We start from the raw sequence: 19,575 nt of genomic DNA on the forward strand, positions 1-19,575 counted from the left end.
TTAAAGAAAATACAGTTTAATTAAAAATCTTAATGGCTTAGGCATGAAAACATTGTAACACAATGAATGCCGAGGATATTAAAAACACAATAAATAAAATATCTACATAGACAATAATAAAGCAATGAAGACAGTTTTTTTTAGTAGGCAAGTTCCTGTTGAGAAGGCTAGTTAACATGAATAAAGCACACGCACACACTCCTTGTTAATCAGCGGATCAGAACCAACACACCGGCCGAGGTTACCGGCGACACTGAGAGAAAGCGTGTGAGACGGAGGAGCCTCTGGCAGTGATTCAGCAGGACAATGAGCCTTGAGTGCGTCATCACACATCAGGACTACAACAGTCCTGGAGTTAGTGCCATTTAGTTGGTTGTCTTGATACAAAACGCCAAGACTGAGTGAAAACAAAGCTGAGGGGACTGAAGACACATTCGTGGTCTCTGTTCTGGGGCAACTCGAGGAAGATGAGGAGGAGGAGCAGCGCACGCACACGTTTTAAGATTCTTTTGGTTTGGGGCGATTAAAGCTGCAACATTTCTGTGGCATCACAGACAGCCAGAAAACAGCAGGACAACTCCAGGGTATTCTGGGTTCTTAACAGGATTTACTGGGGGTTTTTTCTCCCCCTTAGCATCAGATTTAGAAATTTAGTAACATTTCTTTTCATTTAGTTCCGTTTGAAGTATTAGGTTTTTGCACGGTCTCCAAATCCAGCAGCACATTTATTGGGGGTGGGAGATCCTAGTGTCTGATAATTACGAGAAACATTTTTCAGATAAAGTTCATGTTTAATATAAGTCAATCACCCTTTGCCCTTTCACCCAAATCAGGGTTAAAGTTTGTTATTTTGACTTTAAAAAGTGGAGCTCTCTCTATTCTGAAACACTTTTAAGTCAGTTAAATTTTTTTAATCTAAAAAGGTAAATTTGCATAAACTGTAGTTCTGATATAGTGTTACCATGGTGAAATCAAGAGAGCGCTTGACCTGAAAACAATCTGCAGTAGTTTCCAACACATTTAAATGGTGAATGTGGAGGGGTTATTTTGGCTTGCCTGCTGGCATGTGCAAGTTGTGATGGACAGAAGGCACGTTTACTGTACATGTCGCTGCGGAGGAATGAAAAGGTGACCAGCTGACAGTGAGCTTCCTTTCACTGTCAGGCTCATTTGATTAAACTGGGTTCTTGTCATCTACCTTTAGGACTTGTAAGAACAACAACAAAAATCAGCCTATGGTTTAAATAATATTCATGCAGAAAAACATAAATGTTCCAGATGTTGCAACTCTTTTTGTGTTGTGTTTGGATTCAGATCAGATCACTGTTCTCCTTTAATGTCTTTAATCTGAATCTTTCTTTAGTTTCTTAAGTAGACAAACCAACAGCCTTCATGCAGGTATGACGCTGAATACCACCGATGGGCTCATCTCAGACGCTATAGGTGTGGTGATGCCTGGAAGTGGCAGCTGCTGAATTTTTTGGTCCATTGACAAGAAAATATAACCTGAGAGAAATCCAAACCTTTAAAGGGCTTTTTACGTGTCAATTTGGATATTTTATTGGCGCGTTAAGGACCTAAGGTCTCTGTGCACTGAAAAGCAGCAGTTCATAAAAGTATGTATGGGAAGAGTGTTGATCTCACCAGATGTTTACTTCTTAGCAGCTTTTAAAGAAGAGAAAAGGGGAGTAAAACTACACAGTAGCGTACATGAATCAGCGAAGCTGCACATGGTCACAGCAGGAATTTGGAGAAAGTCCCGTATCGTCAACTCAGACATTTTACAGGAAAGCTAGTATTTGTAATGGATTGCAACACTACAAGTATTACAATCTAAGTTCATCCTTAGTGGTGGTACCAGAGTTTTGGTGTGATGAAGAGCACGCATGCTTGAAATTTTACGCGAAGAAGTTAACGTGTTAGTAAAATTGGAGCAGATTGTTGATTTCTTTGTTTTTTGTACCAAAGTTAAAATAGAAGTCAGAGTCTACGAGTCCCTGTTCAAAGGTTTTGTGACAATTTCAAGCCAATTTATTCTGGGCATTTATTCCCAACCCATATAGGATAAAACAAAACTGATATTTAGTGATTTAAAAATCTGATATCAACAGTTTGTTTTTCTTTCAGCAGCCGAAATAAACAAATTTGTTATGCATAGTCTATACACACACAAATACAGACAATACATGTCATGGATCACTCGTTTACTCTCTCACTCTGCTCAGAACATTCCTGTTGCCAACAGGGAAGTTACAGAGTGCCCTCTGGTGGAAAACTACGAAACATCACGGATAAATCTTTGAAGGATGTTTCGCTCATCTAGTCTTTTCTTTTTAATTTCCATTTAGTAGCAGTTATATAGTACCAAGAGTGAAATATATCTGCAAATAGCTCAAATCAGCCCCCCAAAAATTGGCTTTCTAAGTTTGAAACTAGTGATCAGGAGCGTGTTTAGAGTTACCACTTGCGCATCTAGAAGCTGGCTATACAACACGTTTATCAGACCACCATCCAATGTAAGGTTTGTGCCCCAGCTGCTCTAAATGAACAGTGTTAGTATTTACCGAAATCATCTCCATACCAGTTAATCCACCAGTATAAACAAGCTATTTGATTGAAATTTTATTTTTAATGCTTGAATATAATTATTTTTGTTGTCCATTAATTTGGTTTAAATACAATTTTTTTTTTTTTTTAATTAAGATGCCACATACTTATTTTCTTGCATTCTTGCACAGAAAGTTTTTACTGGCTCACTACTATGCCTGAAAAACATGAATTCTGTTCATTATTAACATTATAACTAATAATACAATTTTGTTTTAAAAAGTTTTTACAAATTTCTAAAACATGTTTTAGAAATTTGTTGGCATTTGTGACAGCTGTAATGTGTTGTAAATTGCTTTGACGGATTAATACAATCCTGAGATTTTTGTTGCCTTTCCCCAACATTCCTCCCATGAAGAGTTTTATGAACTGCAGAGTGACTGAAATCCACAAAATGGTCATACAGGACTGTGGACAGATGGAATTACCGCAGCTACATTCGAGTCATATCCAGAATTTAAAGTTAGAGGACGTAAACGAGCTCATCGAAGAATCAGAAAACAGATTTTAATATCTTAACTATGGTAGCTGTATGTAAATATGCTGCAGGAAACCTAAAAATATAAAGAAAATCCACTCTATGGAATGTCTGTGAGGATGGAGGAAGCGTGTCCTTTAGCATCTGCTCGTTACATATAACCTGGCTTATTACTGAGTACCTGAGTCCACGTGACTTCACCCCACTTTCAGTTTTTTGTTTTTTGCTTTAGGCTTTAGAGTTTGATGTGATTTCCCAGTGAACTGAGTGAAGCTGTTCTAAGAGCTTCTTTCGGTTAATAACTAAGAAACTACGAGCGTAGAGAGAAGCTTTGCGACTAAATAAACCAGCCTTCAGTGTCGGGCCACCTCTAGCGGTGGCAGGAAACGATGGAATTAAAAAGAACTCAAACTCAGCCATTGTTAGTACTACGCACACCACAACACATTATGAGAGTACTTAAACATTAAATTTGTTATTTCATCATAGAACTATCACCGAACCTGGAGCTGACAGACGGCAACTGAATTGTGTTCACCTTGTCAGATACCATCGAAAACGGAGCGAGCCACAGCGACGCGTACGACATCGAAGCCCTGCAATACTGCACCGCGACTACACGTTCACATTCATCAGCACGAGCACGACTGCCACACAGTTAATCACCAGTTTCAGACCGTATCGCTACATATTCGTACGCCACGATTTGCAAAGAAGCCAGTAAAAGCACCAGACCGAGCGGCTGCAGGCAGTGGGACGCCCAGTCGGACACGACTATGTGCGGGGTACCTTCGCTGAACAAAGTCTGCACGGCTTTAACACTTAGCTTAATGAGAGCGTGCACGCAGACTGAGGGGAGACACTGCCGCAGCATTTAACTAACTCAGCGAATCACAGCAGGGTCACAGCAAGCCCATTTTAAAGGCTCCGATTCTCCATTTATGCTGTGTTCAGGTCATATCGGACTTACAGTTGACCTCTCACCTTTAAGGCCAAAACCCTCAATCTCCAAATGAATATTACAAGTAAAAGAGATTCTGAGACTGTAATTTCAGCCGCTTGACATTGTCTTTAACAATAGTCCCCCCACCCCACCCCACGTTGCTGTTTTCCCACTACAAATGACTTTGGATGAGATATAACATGGACGCAGCATCATCCCTCAGAGTAAAGCCTTCTGAAAGTACTTGTGGCCCTGCAGGAAAGTGCTTGGTAAATGATAATGGCACAGAGTGGAGAGAGACGAGACAGAGGATGAGCCTGCGCAAAGTGACTATGTGGCGATGTGCGCTGTGGAAGGGATGGAGACAAACTCGCGCAGGATGTTCTTGGCCGTCTCGAGGTTGTTCTGAGCGATCATCAGGGCCTTCTGGATGTCCTGGATGGAGTAGCCTTGGGATATGAGGCATTCAATCTCCCCGTTTAGGGCCAAGCTTCCAGGACCTGAAGGAGGAATAGTCGGAGGTGGAACAGGGGAGGCAGATGAGGAGGGGCCAGGGAGGTCTGGCGGCGGCGGAGGTGGCTCGCGGTTTAACGGACGAGGCCGTCGGTCAGAGTTGGCTCGCCGCGGGAGAGGTTTTGGGGGACGTTCGGGGTCGCCGCCTGCTACAAACATACCTGAAACAAATGAGAGAAAATGAAAGAAAAATAAGAAACGTGATGAGTCAAATACAAAATAAACACGTCAAATACACATTTACATTGACACATGAGCACTGATGAGTAGATGATTTGTGGGAAAAATAATTTAATATTTGCCTTTATAACCAGACATTTGCTAACCTGAAACATCTGAGAAACAGAAACATTTAAGAAGTCCTTAAAAACTGTTAAAAGTATCCGCACTCTGAAAAAACTAAAACACTGGATAAATCATCTGTAACAGTCTGTGAAAGGCAAAGAAACAGCATGTGCCACAGAAATAAAACTTGCAGGAAAAAAGGCCTTTAGGTTATCACTGACATTAAAGTTCTGGCTTCAAAATAACTGTTACCAAGCAAACTGCCAAGCAGTGACACTTGCTCCTAGAATGAATGTGGCTTCCTAACAGAAGGCTGATTGGTCCAAACTACCTGTAGTTCATCTAGAAGCACATAGCTTCAAGCCTGGCACGATGGATTCTGTTGCAACTTTGACCTCATGAATTGCCTGAGCAGTTTCACAAGCTGGCCTGACATGCAGCACTATGTGTTAGAGTATCTATGAAAGCAATTTCCATCACTGACTTCAGTGTGGTTAAAGCAGTAATTTGCTGAAGCCAAAGTTAAACAAGAAGTTTCAAGTTACATTCATGTAGCCTAATTACTTCTCAAATTAATATTCATTTGTCCACCACTACAGAGTCTAACTAAAACTACTTTTCTGTTTGGACTTTTTGATTTTTCTTTAATTGTGATTAGCTTCAATGCCAAAAAAATTGTTTGGCACTTTTTGTTTTATTTCCAGCCTGAGGAAAAATGCTCAATAAAACAACATTAATAGCGTGGACAACAGAGAACTGGATGTCACCGGTTTGTTCGTGCATCATCTTGAAGCCCCAAGCTGAGCATACTGGTGATCACTATTAAAATATAAATCACGCTGTGTTCAGTACGACGTAACTAATGACCACAACTCCCTTTTTGAAACCAGAAATTTTGCCACCTGCTGATCATTAGAAATTAAAAAAAGGGGGGAGAAAAAAAACAAAACAACAAAAAACAGAAAAAAAACCCACACATACTGGGATCTACTGCAGAGTCTATGTTGAGATTACTGAAGGCTGAAGAAGGGCCGCCGATATCTGACAGGGCTCTTCTGGCGGGGGCAGGAGGGACCACTGGTCTGGGAAAGTCATACTCGTAAACATCCTCCACACTGGCCTCCTCCTTTTTGTCCGGCGGAACAGCTGAATGCTGAGGAAGGTCTTGGAGGGGGAAAAAAATGTAAATAAAAATGAGGTTTTACACTGATATTCTTAATTCTGTGATGTCAGTTTATCCACTACTACTAGAACAAATAGTCCGATTACTGTTAGTAATCCACAATGATCAAGCACTTCCCATACACTGAAGAGAGAAACTGAGAACGTTACCCAGCTCAGAGTTCTGTGTCGTCTCCGACGAGCCAGCCTGGGCCTGGATGTTACACATGGATTCGTAAACCTGGGGGTCCTCAGAGTCACTGTCCCCCACCTCACTGCAGGCACACAGCGAGACGGAGAGAGATAGAGGAATCATTTAAAGGGGAACAAACTGTGCTTATTTTCATTTAAAGAATCTTATTCTTGGACTCAAATAGTTTTCCATGATTTTAAATAAATAAATAATGCCATTTATACTTTCAGGCCACAGTCCCCTTAAAGTCAGTTTTCTTCTGATAGGATGCCCCATGCAAACAGCAGGTTTGAACTGTAGGTGGTTGGGGACAGAGCGGTGTGCCTGGAAAGTCTGCATCCTGAGCCCCTTACACTTAACTCATAATCTGAAATTTTGTCTAGTTACCATGGTAACACTACATGACCAAAATAAACAAAAAGAAAGGAAAAAGTATTAGAAGCAGATTTTGAAAAGGGCCATTGTTGGCGATCCTTTATGCCTGACTCTTACACAAACTAATCCTCACAGAGAAAGTAATATTCTCAATGACTGAATCTACACTTTGTAAGCTAAATCACCAAACCTCTGATCAAAAACTCATCATTTCAGTGTGCTAACATCACAAATAGACCGCTAAACATCTAGCTCTACTTCAAACAAAAATCCACCAATCACACAGAGGTATGAATGCTTCCAAATATTACACATTTTAAGCCTAATTAGTCATGCATGGACCCAGTGAAGGCATCTTTGTAGGCTCACACACCAACTTTCAGCTCTCGAGTTTTAAAATTTAAGCAGATTTCCTATCCATTCGAATTCCCTACATTTTAGACACTTTCATCATTTTAATCAAAGAGACAAGCTGAGATGCAGCTGCCGTCATCTTCAAGCAATGCCCTTTAAATTATTTAAGGAGGTGAAAAACAGCAAGTAAGTGAACGAGAGTTCTGTCTAAGGAATGGGAACCTCGAGAGCACCCTGCTGGACAAAATACACAGCTTCAGATTTGAGGGTTGCATTACTGTGTGTCAGACTATCCCTTTAACTTGTTTATAGACCAACTTCCTCACTTTTCACTCTACGAACTGTTTGAAATTCACTTGTAACCTTTCCCAGCGAGATTTTTCTCTGCAATTCACTATACAATTACATAACCACACACATAAGCACATTTTATTACCTGCCGGAAGGTCTGAGCATGTTTGTTGATCTGCTGGTATTTCCAACAACCCAACATCTATATTTTTCCCTTAAAGACAGCGCCATATAGTCCTGTTCCAAAAGACAGCACACCCTGGAGCTTCAAGTCATCTGACCTGATCTGGTGTAAAGTTCTTCCTTTTACACTATACATACTCCATTAATAAGATGACAGTGGGACCAATTGTGTCATTTTTATGCTCCCTTTGGGTCTGATTTTCTTTCACTTGTAGTCTAAATCCAGTGTTGTCTATTTTTTTCCTTACACTGTGATACTTTCAATGCTGTTAAGCTGTGTTCTTCTTCTGGTCATTGATTATGTTTGGCCTTTAAAAACTGAGTCAGAATACTAAAACTAATCCAGAAACCTAAAAATATGGGAAATAAATAGCCCACATGTTAAGTGTCAATACGTTCCAGCTGCGGAGAAGCCTTTAGAGGTCATTTTCCTGAAAAACATTCTTCTAATAGAAGCAACTTCATCCCCCTTGCTGTTCCGTTTACCTGATGTCATTGTGGTTGTTTCCCTGGGTTGGTGGTGGGGGCACCAAGGAGCCTGTTATTACCCACGGGGCACCGGAAGCTGGAAGGGATGTGGGACTCATGTACTCATTATCTTCACCGTCTGACGACAGCTTCTCCCCGCTGGACACCGCTGACCCTGGCAACGACCTGAGCAAAGGTAGACATCACAGAGCGTGTTTTTTCTCATCAGTCGTAAATGACAAATTTGAGAAATCCTGAAGGAAACACAAAACGCAAACACACTGACAGTTTTTTTTTTTTTACTAGTTCTAGAAATATATTAAAAGGCATCATTTTGATAGATCAGAACACTGATGTGGCTCTACATTACATCACCAAAACAAATGTTAAGAACGCTGCTGGCAAGGTCGAAGAAAGATGGAAAAATATCCATTCGCTCCTCATCAGTTCTTGTCTCACTACATTATTTCCTGTCTACTACACCTTAGTGCAGCCAGGCAGTACACAGCATTGATCGCCGTCTGCGGTTTGCTCCCCTCTGCGCCGGCTCCGTTGCTCTGAGGGATGGACGACGGGGCCTTCGTTGCAGGGCGTGGCACCATGTAGTTGGCTGCCCAGGCTGGCTGGTCCGGGGTGGAGGGGAGGGGTCTCCTTTGGAGTCTGGATTCCTGGCCGACCAGGGAGGGGCGCTCCGGTGGGGGAGGAGGGGGCAGCTCTCTCAGTGCTGGAGGCAGAGGTAGAGGCTTGTCCCTGTGAGTGGCTACCATCTGGGTCAGAAGACACAGTACAGGATGTTTTTTGTTAGAGATGTGAAGACTCAAGTACACACACACACACACACATCCTATTTTGGTATTAACAATAATTGTGTTAGCAGGGCTGGCAGCACACTGGAGGTTTAATAAAAAGGCGTGACTATTAATCTTTAAGTCACACGCAAACAATTGAGCAGTTGTGAATACCAACACTTAGCCAATTCACATAATTTCCAGGAATCTGCAGCCACATTAACACATGATTATTTTTGACTATCAAATGGACATCTGACACACACTGTGGTAACTTCAAGGCTTCTAGGAAATATTGACTAAAATATACTTGGGCTCATTACAGCTTTATCTCACAGGCTCTTTTGATCACAACTAAAACTATAAATGCTCTTTTCTAGAGAAGATATTCATTAGATATTTATATCGTTAGCCATTCATATACATTCATTTATTGATATAAAAAGTGAGTTAAAGCTGGTAATAGGAGGTGGTTAGTTTGTGATATTACTCTGACCTAAATGTACTGCTCTTGTAATGAAGTTTGCGTCCCAGCAGCAGGTGTTGGCCTTAACACTTTGCATATGACTTCCATATGATTAAGCAGTTATTACTTCTGGTTCAACTGTATGTTTGCACAGGGCTCTTCTTATAGGCACTATTCAGAGGGAAAATATTTCAGTGACCGGTAAGTCTTGAATGCACCTTTGGCCAATGCAAGTGTTTTTCTAAAAACTATTTTTCCACCCTTTGAATTCTTTTCCACAGCTAGTCGGTCTCAAAGTCTTTTGTCTTTAGTGCACTCAGGCGTGTACTTACTTTGGCTGTGGCTCCCTGACTCAGTGCACTAAGGGAGGCAGAGGACCTCTGCTGTAAGAGGTCCAGTCGCGGAGGCACCGGAGGCAGCTGAGACACTGGAGATGGAGGGCGCTCCACCTGCACACCCACACATTGATTTACAGATTTTGTAGCAGATGAAGTGCTTGTAATATTCCTCAGCGATATTTACACGATAAGGATCACTCAAATCACCTTTCATTCCTTTTCTGATGCTCTGATTGAACTTGAGCAGGTCATCTTGACCATATCTATTAGCTAAATTTACTGAGTTGTTGTAGCAATTACCTGATTAATTATGTGCATTAATAAGCAATCGAACAGCTGCGTCTAATAAAGAACCCAGTGAGCGTCTAAATATATGTACGTGCTCGTCTTACTTTGGTGCAGGCCAGCCTGCTCATGACAAGTTGCTGGTCTTCCAGCCGATCATCCTCTTCCTCTTCGTTGCCTGCGGCTTCTGCTCTGCTCGACCCCTGGAAACCAGCAAAGGAAGCCCCACTGGCCTTCGGGTGAAAGGGGTCCACTACAATAGGCTCCGTGCCTTTAATCTCACATCGGCAAAACGGGCAGCCCTGACCCTCCGATTCCTGAAATGCACACACACAGAAAGACACAGCAAGGTTAGGAGGTAAAGGTAAAGGAGCAGACTGAAGCTTTCATCATTTGTAAAAGGCTTTGCTTTGATTTAAACCCAAATTACAGCTGCAAGTCTTTTCAAGAATGAAAGCTGAAGGAGGAAACCATGAAAACTACCACAAAAAGAGTCAACCTGGATAGGATGAATTATAATGTAAATAAAACTGAAGATGTCAAATAAATGTTGTACATCAAAGATCTGCAGAAGGAGCACTTCAACAAAAACCATGTCTAAAGAACTCTGCAGTCATGCTGCGATTAATTAATCTGTTAAATTAGCCCGGAGAGCATTTCTGTCGTGAAAGCAGAGTAGTGAGAACAACACGACTGTGCTTGGGAAGACAACGATTATATTGTTCGTCTGATGTCAACCACAATCAAAATAAATTCCATATAAGGAAGTCTAAAGTCCAAAGTCCATCAAGAATAAACAGCACATCAAATTAATTCACTTAATCACTCACTCATGGCAAACAAGTCCTTTGTGTCACTCTTAGCAAGTCTATGTTCCCAGCCAGTAAAGTCTATTTAATCTTTTATGTTTGAAGAGGAAAAGTTGTTAGTTGTTAGTAACAAGAAGGATTTTATTAAAGGAAGTACAAAAAGAAAGTGCTTCAGCTTCACTGACTGTAAGATCACGTTAATAAAACAATAAAGTTACAGCTACACGTGACCTCGGTGCGTTGGTCCAGTCGTCACCTTGTTGTGTTTTTATCAGCACCCTCGTTAACCTGATCTCACTTTAGATTTATTCTTAGTGCCGATTGGCTGCTGAAGCTTGATGGTTAGTAACTGGAATCTCTGTCCCTCCCCTCTGCCTTTCTGTTGCTACAGGCCTGTTTTTTGATTTTGTTTTTGGTTCTTAGTTAAAAAAGGAAGAAAAAAAGTAGTTTAGGGGTGACGCCTGAAGCAGACAGTCTGGTGTGGTTCGTTCATGGTCTCCTTCCTCTTTTGTTTGTTTGTTTTAGCCGGAGTTCTTTTGCTTCCCTTTGTTTCACACTTTCATTATTAAAACTCAGCAGCACTGTGGGATCTTATGGCTCAAAGAACCGAACGTATAAGTTTGGGGACTGCAACAGTTACACTGAGGAACATGACACGACTCCTCTACTGCAAGAACTACTACTAATAATTTTTTTAAAAAAGAAAAAAGACATTATACTTAAGTTTAAACATGCAGATCAGAGAGTGGAGTAAAACACTTGCAATCTGAAAATGAATCTAAATCAAAGACTTATTATTAATTGACCTATTTAAAAAGGCACCATTGAACACAAAAAACGGAATTTAAAGAAAATTCTACAGCAGGAAAAAGAAGATCCCTGTCAGGATTTATCGAGCTGCTTCAAATCAGTGTAATAAAAGTTTATAGTTTAAATGGAGAGGTGGCAGATAAGGTCATACCTGCCAGGCGGTCAGACACGAGGTGCACATCAGGTGTCTGCACGGCTCGATCTTCACATCCTTGTCGTTCTCTGCACAGATCTTACAAAGCTGGAAAGTAGAGCCCATCTCGCAGTAGAGTTCGTACTGCTCCTACACAGAGAAACGAGGGAAAGAGGGAGACCGTTCAACACCGGCTGCTCATGTTACTCTCATCCTGTAGAGATTTATTCCTAAAAATCTGTCATTTTATGCATCTGTATTTGTTCTCTGCATTAAAAACATGCACGCACATGAGAAACAAACCTGAGTAACTTTGATGTGATCCTGTGGAGACGGTTCACACAACCCTGTCAGGTCTGGGTTCTGTGCACGGCCATCTGGGAAAAGATAGCTGGAGAACCACGGCGCACAGAAACGCAACCAAGTCACGAAAAAAGGGTCAGTTTCAGATTTTATAAATCAACAGTAAGAAACAACAACCTCGCCATGTTTTTACAATTCATCGAGGCTGCCAAACAATTTCTCATTATAAAATCCTTAAAAAACAACAAAACAGGTCTGTTTCTCTGCAGGATGACACAAACTAGTTAATTATACATCGATTGTGACACCATTTTATCCACACTCTCCAACCTGTTCCTCGTAAGGTTTTTTGTTAAATTTTGAGGAACTACTACAAAGACTCCACCCTCCACACTATTAATTCAGTAACCTAAAGTAACATGTACTCAGTAGGCTGAAAGACAATACCCTCCCCTGATAGCTTGCAGTTTAATAGTGCTATAAATCTACACTAAATACTAGTTCATTGACCCCGATGATATTCGACTCACAATCCCTCTCTGTATCCATCAATGAGTGCTTGGAAGAGTGGTTTGTTATGCGGGATGGTCTGCAGGATGTTCCCATCAGCTGTCACATAGCCAATTGCCCACTGGCCCAGCCGAGTGCAGCTCAGCCTGAAGATATAGCTGTGGGAGAGAGTTATTTCAACCAACAGCTACAAACTCCTGCAACAAAATATTTAATACAGTAGGAATTTCCCCCCAAAAGTATTATAGGATATATCTGATCTGTGAGGCCTACCTGCCAGGTTTGTGGATGAACCTGTGCAGTCGAGCCTTCACCTCATCGTAGGTTAAGAAGGCCATATAACCAGGGTGTGTAACAGCCAGGCTGTTCCAGTTCCTTAGAAGAGATGACCATGGCTGCAAGACACAGATTCACAAATGCAAACATTTTATTTATGTTGTGTACATCGGCTGTTTTGAAGTTGAATTCACAACAAAAATCAGGTATGAGACTATAATGCATATAGGACAGAAGATCTGTTTGCAGCAATAAAATTACAAACACCAACTCTGATCGCTGGCAACACTACAGAAAAACATATGCGAGTGGGTTCAGACCCTGCTGCTGCATTTACACAGGAGAGACTAAGCTGGACTCAAATTTAAACAAATAAACAAATTTAAGCGTCCTCATGTAATTCACCGCCTTTGCACTTTAATAACATTTTAGTAAACTGTGCAGTTTTACAGTGAACTACTCTGAATGCTTTGTGACGTACCTGAAAGAGCCTTGTAAAGATGTCAAACTCGAAGACAGAGATGTAATCGTTACAGGTGAGGTCGATAGTGGATTTGAGCGCCATGGCCTCCAGACCTGAGCTAATAGGGTGAAACTCATGAAGAGCCTGCCGAAATGTCCTCCATGGCACTATAGTCCTGGGTAGAAGGGAGGGAGAGGAAACAAATGTTTGTTGTGGGAACATTGCCTTTCACTATTAGTTAAGACAGAATTTGGGGTTAAACAGAACCTAAAATGTAATAAAATTGCAGATTTGCTAAGCTAACACCTAGCTAACAAGGCAGCAGACCTTTATAAAGACACAACTCTAAATATATACACAGGTGTATTTTTAGTTGACTAAAGGGGACCTGGTATGCTTTTCCTCAAATACACACACTCAACTGTGACTTTATTAGATACGTGTGTTCAACTACTGATTAATACTAATATCTGAGCATGACAGCAACTCAGTGCATTTATGCATGCAGACACATATGTATATGGTTACTAGGGGTGTGGGAAAAAATCGATACTGTGAAGTATCGTGATATTTTGTTTGCTAATAATGTATCGATACAGGGACAGCAGAAATCGATATTTTGTTACAAAAAAAAGTTTTTGTGGAATGGAACATGCTCTGACTTCAGAGCATGTTGATCCTTTTTCTGAGCAAAAGATTAACTTTTTTTTGGCAGCAATAAACATGACAGTTTACTTATTTTAATTTAAGACATTTTTTATTTTAATTAAGTTTAAAACTTTTTTATTTAATGTAAAATTATATTTTGTTTTCATTTACTTTCAAATTCTTCAGTTGCTGAAGGGGCTGCATAGTTTTCATAAATTGCATAGTTCAGAATAGCTATAATTGTACCAGATGGTTGCATTCAGTTAAGTTGGACTAGACTGTAATACAAACCATTCAGTTTGTCAGCAATAAAACTGACTGAAATGAGAGAAAGACTGAGTGTGAGACTTTGATATTAGATAAAATGAATATTGATAAAGTTTACCTTTATGTACAGAATCTGAATATCGCAAAATATTTTAAAAAATTGCAATAATATCATATCGTGCATTAAGTATTGTGATAATATCGTATCGTGGGATGTATGGTGATTCCCACCTCTAATGGTTACCACTGCCTGCTTAAGTTCAAACTGAGCAGAATGTGGGAGAAAGAGCGATTAAAGGACTTTGAATGGGACATGCTTGTTGGTGCTGCTCTGAGCATTTCATAAACTGCTGATCTGCTGTGATTTTCCCCCCACAAACATCTCTAACATCTTTTGATAGCTGCTTTCAGTAAAATAACATATCAGGTGATACAGCTCCAATCAAACTGGTTTTCTAAACATGACAGTAAGTAACATCCAAGCAATAGCATTCAAATGGCCTCCAGAGCCCAATAGGGAAACCTGGGTATGTGGCAGCAACCTTATGATCCTGTCATGTCACTATAGACCAAAATCAGCAAGGAATGTTTCCAGCACCTTGTTGAATCAATGCCACAAAAATGAAGGCATCTCTGAAGCAAGGTGCCCCTAATAAAATGGCTGGGATGCTCACAGTCAAAGGTTCAAATCATGAGGTCATCTTACGTAGCCTTAACTCATGACCCCAAAACCCAGACCTCCCACTGCTATAAATGCTCAGTTTCAGCGCTTTTGTTGTGTTTTTTTTACTTTGCGTATGTATGTTGCCCGTGAATGTGACTATGCTAATATGGTAATCTGACTTCTGTTTAAATCTTTTGTTTGCAAGAGGCAGGAAGCAGTAAGTAAGATAAAACTGCTTGTATCAGCCAGAGATGAACTGGAATCGATGGCCAGCATGACATAAATAAGGATTACTGTGAAATATGAGTCATTCGAGCATCACCCAAGAATAAGAATAAAGAGCTGAAACAAAAACTCACTTGTCCCCGAATGACCTTCTCCAGAATTCAGCAGCATCAGCTTTGGTAATCCTGAAGTTGTCACCCTGAAATAGGCCATTGGGGAAGATGGCTTTTAACTCCGCTAGCATGTGACTGAAGATCAGAGACAGCTTGGTAAGGTTTCGCCTAAGTGAGAGAAAAGGAAGAGAGACAATTAAAGGAAACCGTAGCAACAAGTTAGTTACAGGTATCATCAGCCTAATGTCTTTAGTATTCTATAACGCCATGTTCGGTTTTAAATAAAAAGGGGAAGTTACACTTGCATGCACACAGAAATAGAAGTTTTCAGCAGCCAGACACTTTCGAGTACAAAACAATCAGGCGGAATCAAAGATGGTACCACTCGTCTCGTACATTTCCCTCTCCTCTGGCACATTTTATGGATCTACAGTTAATTTTTTTCCTCTTTCTCAACAAACACAATAGTCAACTGGACATTTTCTTCTTCGCTTTTTTCTTTTTCTGCTGTTGAAACAACTGGTGTTATTTTGTTAAATGCATATAAAGCACTTTCTGTAAAATTACTTGTGGCCGGCTGCACCACCTCCCAGATAAACGAACCCCATTCCTGACAACTCAAGTGTCAAATTTATAAAAATATGTCCACTTAGAGCTGAAATGATGAACATAACTGCAGAAGAAGGGAAGCAATGTTGAAAATTGACATTTACACTTGCGTTTGCTTTACATTTGAAGATAACTGGTTTGAGCAGTCTACACGAAACGCTACTTTTCAGAGGAAGTGAGTCCACCCTCATTGGGGTTGAACATAACCAGTGCGGGTGCATAATCTAGTCCAAACTTGTTTTGCTTTTTTAAACAGTAAATCAGTTTAAAAGGAGGCACAAGGTGACACATGACAAAAAACTGAACCAAAAGTCGCAGACGCATACTGAGCACAGCCAGTTGGGCAACGACTTTTTAAAATATATATGTTTATGACATCGTCTGAGCATGACCTCAGCTTTGAAGGTTCAATTAAAAGGCTTTCCGATGACCTATACATGCATTTGCTAATGCCAACACAGCTGTTTGTGTAGAACATCTTACACTTGATAAAAATTCAGTGCGTAAAAGGAAGGATGAACTTTTGCTTAGCAAAGACTTTCTGAGAAGCAGAGGAAGTACACATGATTGCGAAAGTGCAATCACTTCCCTATAAAGTTCACTTTGCTTCATATGGTTTGATTTAATCGCAGCGATGGAAACTTGTAAGAACATTTCGAGAAAAAAGACAAACTTTTTCAATACTTCAAATTAATATTTACAAAAAGATTGCATGTTTAATGTTATAGAGCTTAAATGACATCAGCAATTCCAGTAGTTTTCTAGTCATTTTAAATGCACCGAGTTAGAGATGTGCAAGCATGCCGCTTTTTTTTTTTTTAATCTTTTTAATCATCTGATGGAGAAAAAAAAATAGCACACAAAAAATCTCAGTATGAGTTGTATTTCTTGGGTAGTTTAGAAGGTTTTCATTAAGAACCCATTTTTTATTTTGGTTAAAATAAAAATAAAAAAAGTCAGCCAATGCTGACAGCAGACCTTCAGACAAAGGTGGTCCATTAGTGAAGCTTTTATTCTATTTAGGTAACGATCTTTATTAATGTGATCATCAACATCTGTGCTTTCCAACTATTTCATGTCAAAACAGATGCTGTGAAAAAGCTCAGTTCTGTGCTCCATAGGACAGAGACGGTCTCGAATTATCGTACCATCATGAGCTTAAGGGATTATTTTATTGATAGGAAGCCAAGAAAAACAACGATTAGCTCTTTAACTGTGCCATGATTCAGATACTCCCTGCTTCACAGCTTTTGCATCCTGGCTTTCTGCTGGTGCAATATTCCGTTTCCCCCCACAAAGATGAATCGTTTTGACCAGATATAACGTGCGCCTACCTGGGCTGGGAGTTCTCCTCGTACATCCTCTCCTTGGCCTCCTTAAAAAGGCTCATGGTCTGCTTCGTCTTGTTCGTCAAGTTGTCGATGACCACGCGGAAATACTCATTCTCGCCGAGGATCTCTATTTTGCCCTCATACCTGGACAGAATGGTGCGTAAATGCTGGTAGGTATCCGGCAAAAGGTCCAGGATGTAGGGCGGGCTGTTCTTCAACGCCACCTTGGGGTTCTGGCACAGACGTACCACCTGGACAGAGAACGCAACGGCTCAGAGATTTTTTTATTTTTTTTAACTTGCAAACAACGAAAAAACAAAAAACAATAAAACAAACAGGATTAAAACCTTTAGCTGTGGCAATGCGAGATGCTGCAATGTGCATGTTTCACAAAGTTTGTCTAAGTATGGTACTGGAGAAAAGCCTGAGGTCATTTAAATACAGGACTAACCAGTTTAATACTCAGGGCGCTTAAAGAGACCTCCCAGATTTCGTGACAGTTTTCCAGCTAGATCATCAGCTATCGCACGCAAGTTTGGATATGGATGTGTCTATAAATTTTAAGCTCATAAAACTGGGTCACGATTTTTGCAATGTGATGTTACTGGACAAAATTGCCATTCTTACAGATGTCATGGTTTGAAGTTTCAGCCAATATTTCCTAATGTTTATGATGATAATGTTCTTGATAAAGTCTTTTCGGTAATCGGAGAATAATGCGGCACAAGCTGTAGATCAAAGTTTGACCAGGAACTGTTTCTTTAATCTGTGACGGACATTTACTACCCGACTAATCACCTGACAACTAAGGTTACTTATCAAATTGCACTCAATTATGCTCCCATACCCACCAAATAACTTCCAATATATTGTGACCATAAACATGAAATGGCTCATAGTACAATAACACGTTGAATACCTAAAATTTGCATCAACTTCACCAGAAACTTAGCTGTCACTATTCATTTAAGTGCATCTTTTCCCCACGTTGCTGTGGACCAACTGTGCATGCAAGTAGGGTTTTGTTTCTTTTTTGCATACATTTGCACACTCACTCTTTATATCAGATCCAGCCCTTCCCCCAAACCCTCGGATTCCTCATTTTGCTACTTTGATGGCAATGTATTCCCACAATACAACTTTACAGCAAGGCAGTAAAAATTTTCAGCACCCAGCCCTGAAGCATACCACCCAGGTGTGAAAGCTTTTGACCTCAAACGTGCCATTTACAAGCACAGGTGTAAATGAGTCTGCACAGAACACTGCACATGCATGCCGTGGTTCACTCTCTATTATCTGATGCACTGTTACTTCCTACATCAGCTCACTTGCATTAATATCTTGTGAGCTCTTGTCTCACCATCTCTCTGCACTTCCCGCTCATCTGATTTAGTTATAGCCAACTGCAAAAGAAAGTAAATAGGCTGCAATGACTATAGAGAACCTTGCTTTGCCCCTGCAACATGTACACCTCTTCTTATCCAATACTAAATATAGGGTGTCCTCTTAGGGATATGAATGTGACCTAATTCAGGAGAAATGACCCCAATTAGACAATCAGACACCACTGTACTCCAGTTTTAGGCTTCAGGTTTAGACTGCTTTAAAGGTTATTGTTTAAAATTTAAGCCAAAGCACCTTCCTGTGTGGATGTCCTGGAGGTTATTCATGTCATGCAAAGGGAATTAGTGATGATTCAATATAACCGCAGTTTCACGCTAAGTGAAGGAGCATATGGAAAAGTTGAGCTAAATCTTTTTTCAATATGTGAGAAAAGAAAATCAGTTAAAGTGGCCTTGCATTTGTCTCTGATGTCGAGTTACAGACAAAAAGAAAAAAAGTCAAGTAAGAAGTTTTTCGTTTACTGTTTCAAACCCCTTTCTTGTAAAGGATTTATTACCGGAAAACCACTGTCAGTACCTTATCCATGAGTTTCCAGCATTTTTCCACCATTTTCTTGTCGACCACTGCGGGCTGGTGAGGCTGGAGAGCTTGCTGGTGAGGCTGAAAGGCGTCCTTCATCAAGCCGATGAGACCGGCGCCCCTTCTCGGATTTCCGGCCATTAATTCGGTCGGTGACCGGGGGTTAGCCCGGGGCTGGGGGTGGGTGGCTGACAACCGAAGATCAGTTCTTGACACGTTTTCAAACAAAACGATCGCTGTCTTCGTGCCCTGCCTGCACTCAACACTGGTAATAATTTGTCATGCAGAGGCTGTCCATGAGCAGAACAAAAAAGGCAGTGTGTACACTGTACGCGATGCAGCTAGCTAACAAGCTACATTTGAAAAGCCACTCAGTTTGATTCCGAGCTCAGGACATGCTCACCGTGTTGCTTAATCTGTCCTCAAAAATAGACCTACCGCCTCCCGGCGACGGCAAGTCAAATCTCCCCCTGAGAAATCAGCCCGGCTTATTATAAACTCGGGGCGTTAATAAGCCACACAGCGCGATTAACAAACAGGTTGAGAAGCGGATCCAGCCAACAGCAAGCCAGCAGCTAAAGTAAACAAGGATGTCCGGCCGTACCTTCAAAGTAAAAGCACGGTCAACAAACACGCAGAACCTGGGAAAATTAAAACTGGCTTAACGTAAATTACCTGTAATAGAGCCAAATAGCCAAAGTTATAATAATTAACTGAAACTAAACTAAGAACTAAATCTAAATGTAAAAAAAATTAACTCAAA

At 40.7% G+C, this 19,575-nt stretch overlaps 1 protein-coding gene across 1 annotated transcript; it reads right to left on the reverse strand.

The window, feature by feature from the left end:
• On the reverse strand, nt 1–19,398 carry LOC101471367 (E3 ubiquitin-protein ligase CBL). Its single transcript, XM_004573481.4, has 15 exons — nt 18,810–19,398; nt 16,893–17,140; nt 14,971–15,117; nt 13,051–13,207; nt 12,567–12,688; nt 12,314–12,451; nt 11,784–11,871; nt 11,499–11,630; nt 9,836–10,045; nt 9,438–9,554; nt 8,335–8,618; nt 7,870–8,037; nt 6,159–6,262; nt 5,808–5,990; nt 1–4,702 (listed from the first exon to the last, which is right to left on the reverse strand). The coding sequence occupies exons 1-15, from the start codon at nt 18,951–18,953 to the stop codon at nt 4,359–4,361; spliced, it is 2,586 nt and encodes an 861-aa protein (XP_004573538.3). The 5' UTR covers nt 18,954–19,398; the 3' UTR covers nt 1–4,358.
• Between the last annotated feature and the right edge of the window lie 177 nt (nt 19,399–19,575).

The sequence above is a fragment of the Maylandia zebra genome, linkage group LG10, assembly GCF_041146795.1.
Source record: "Maylandia zebra isolate NMK-2024a linkage group LG10, Mzebra_GT3a, whole genome shotgun sequence".
NCBI lineage: Eukaryota > Metazoa > Chordata > Actinopteri > Cichliformes > Cichlidae > Maylandia > Maylandia zebra.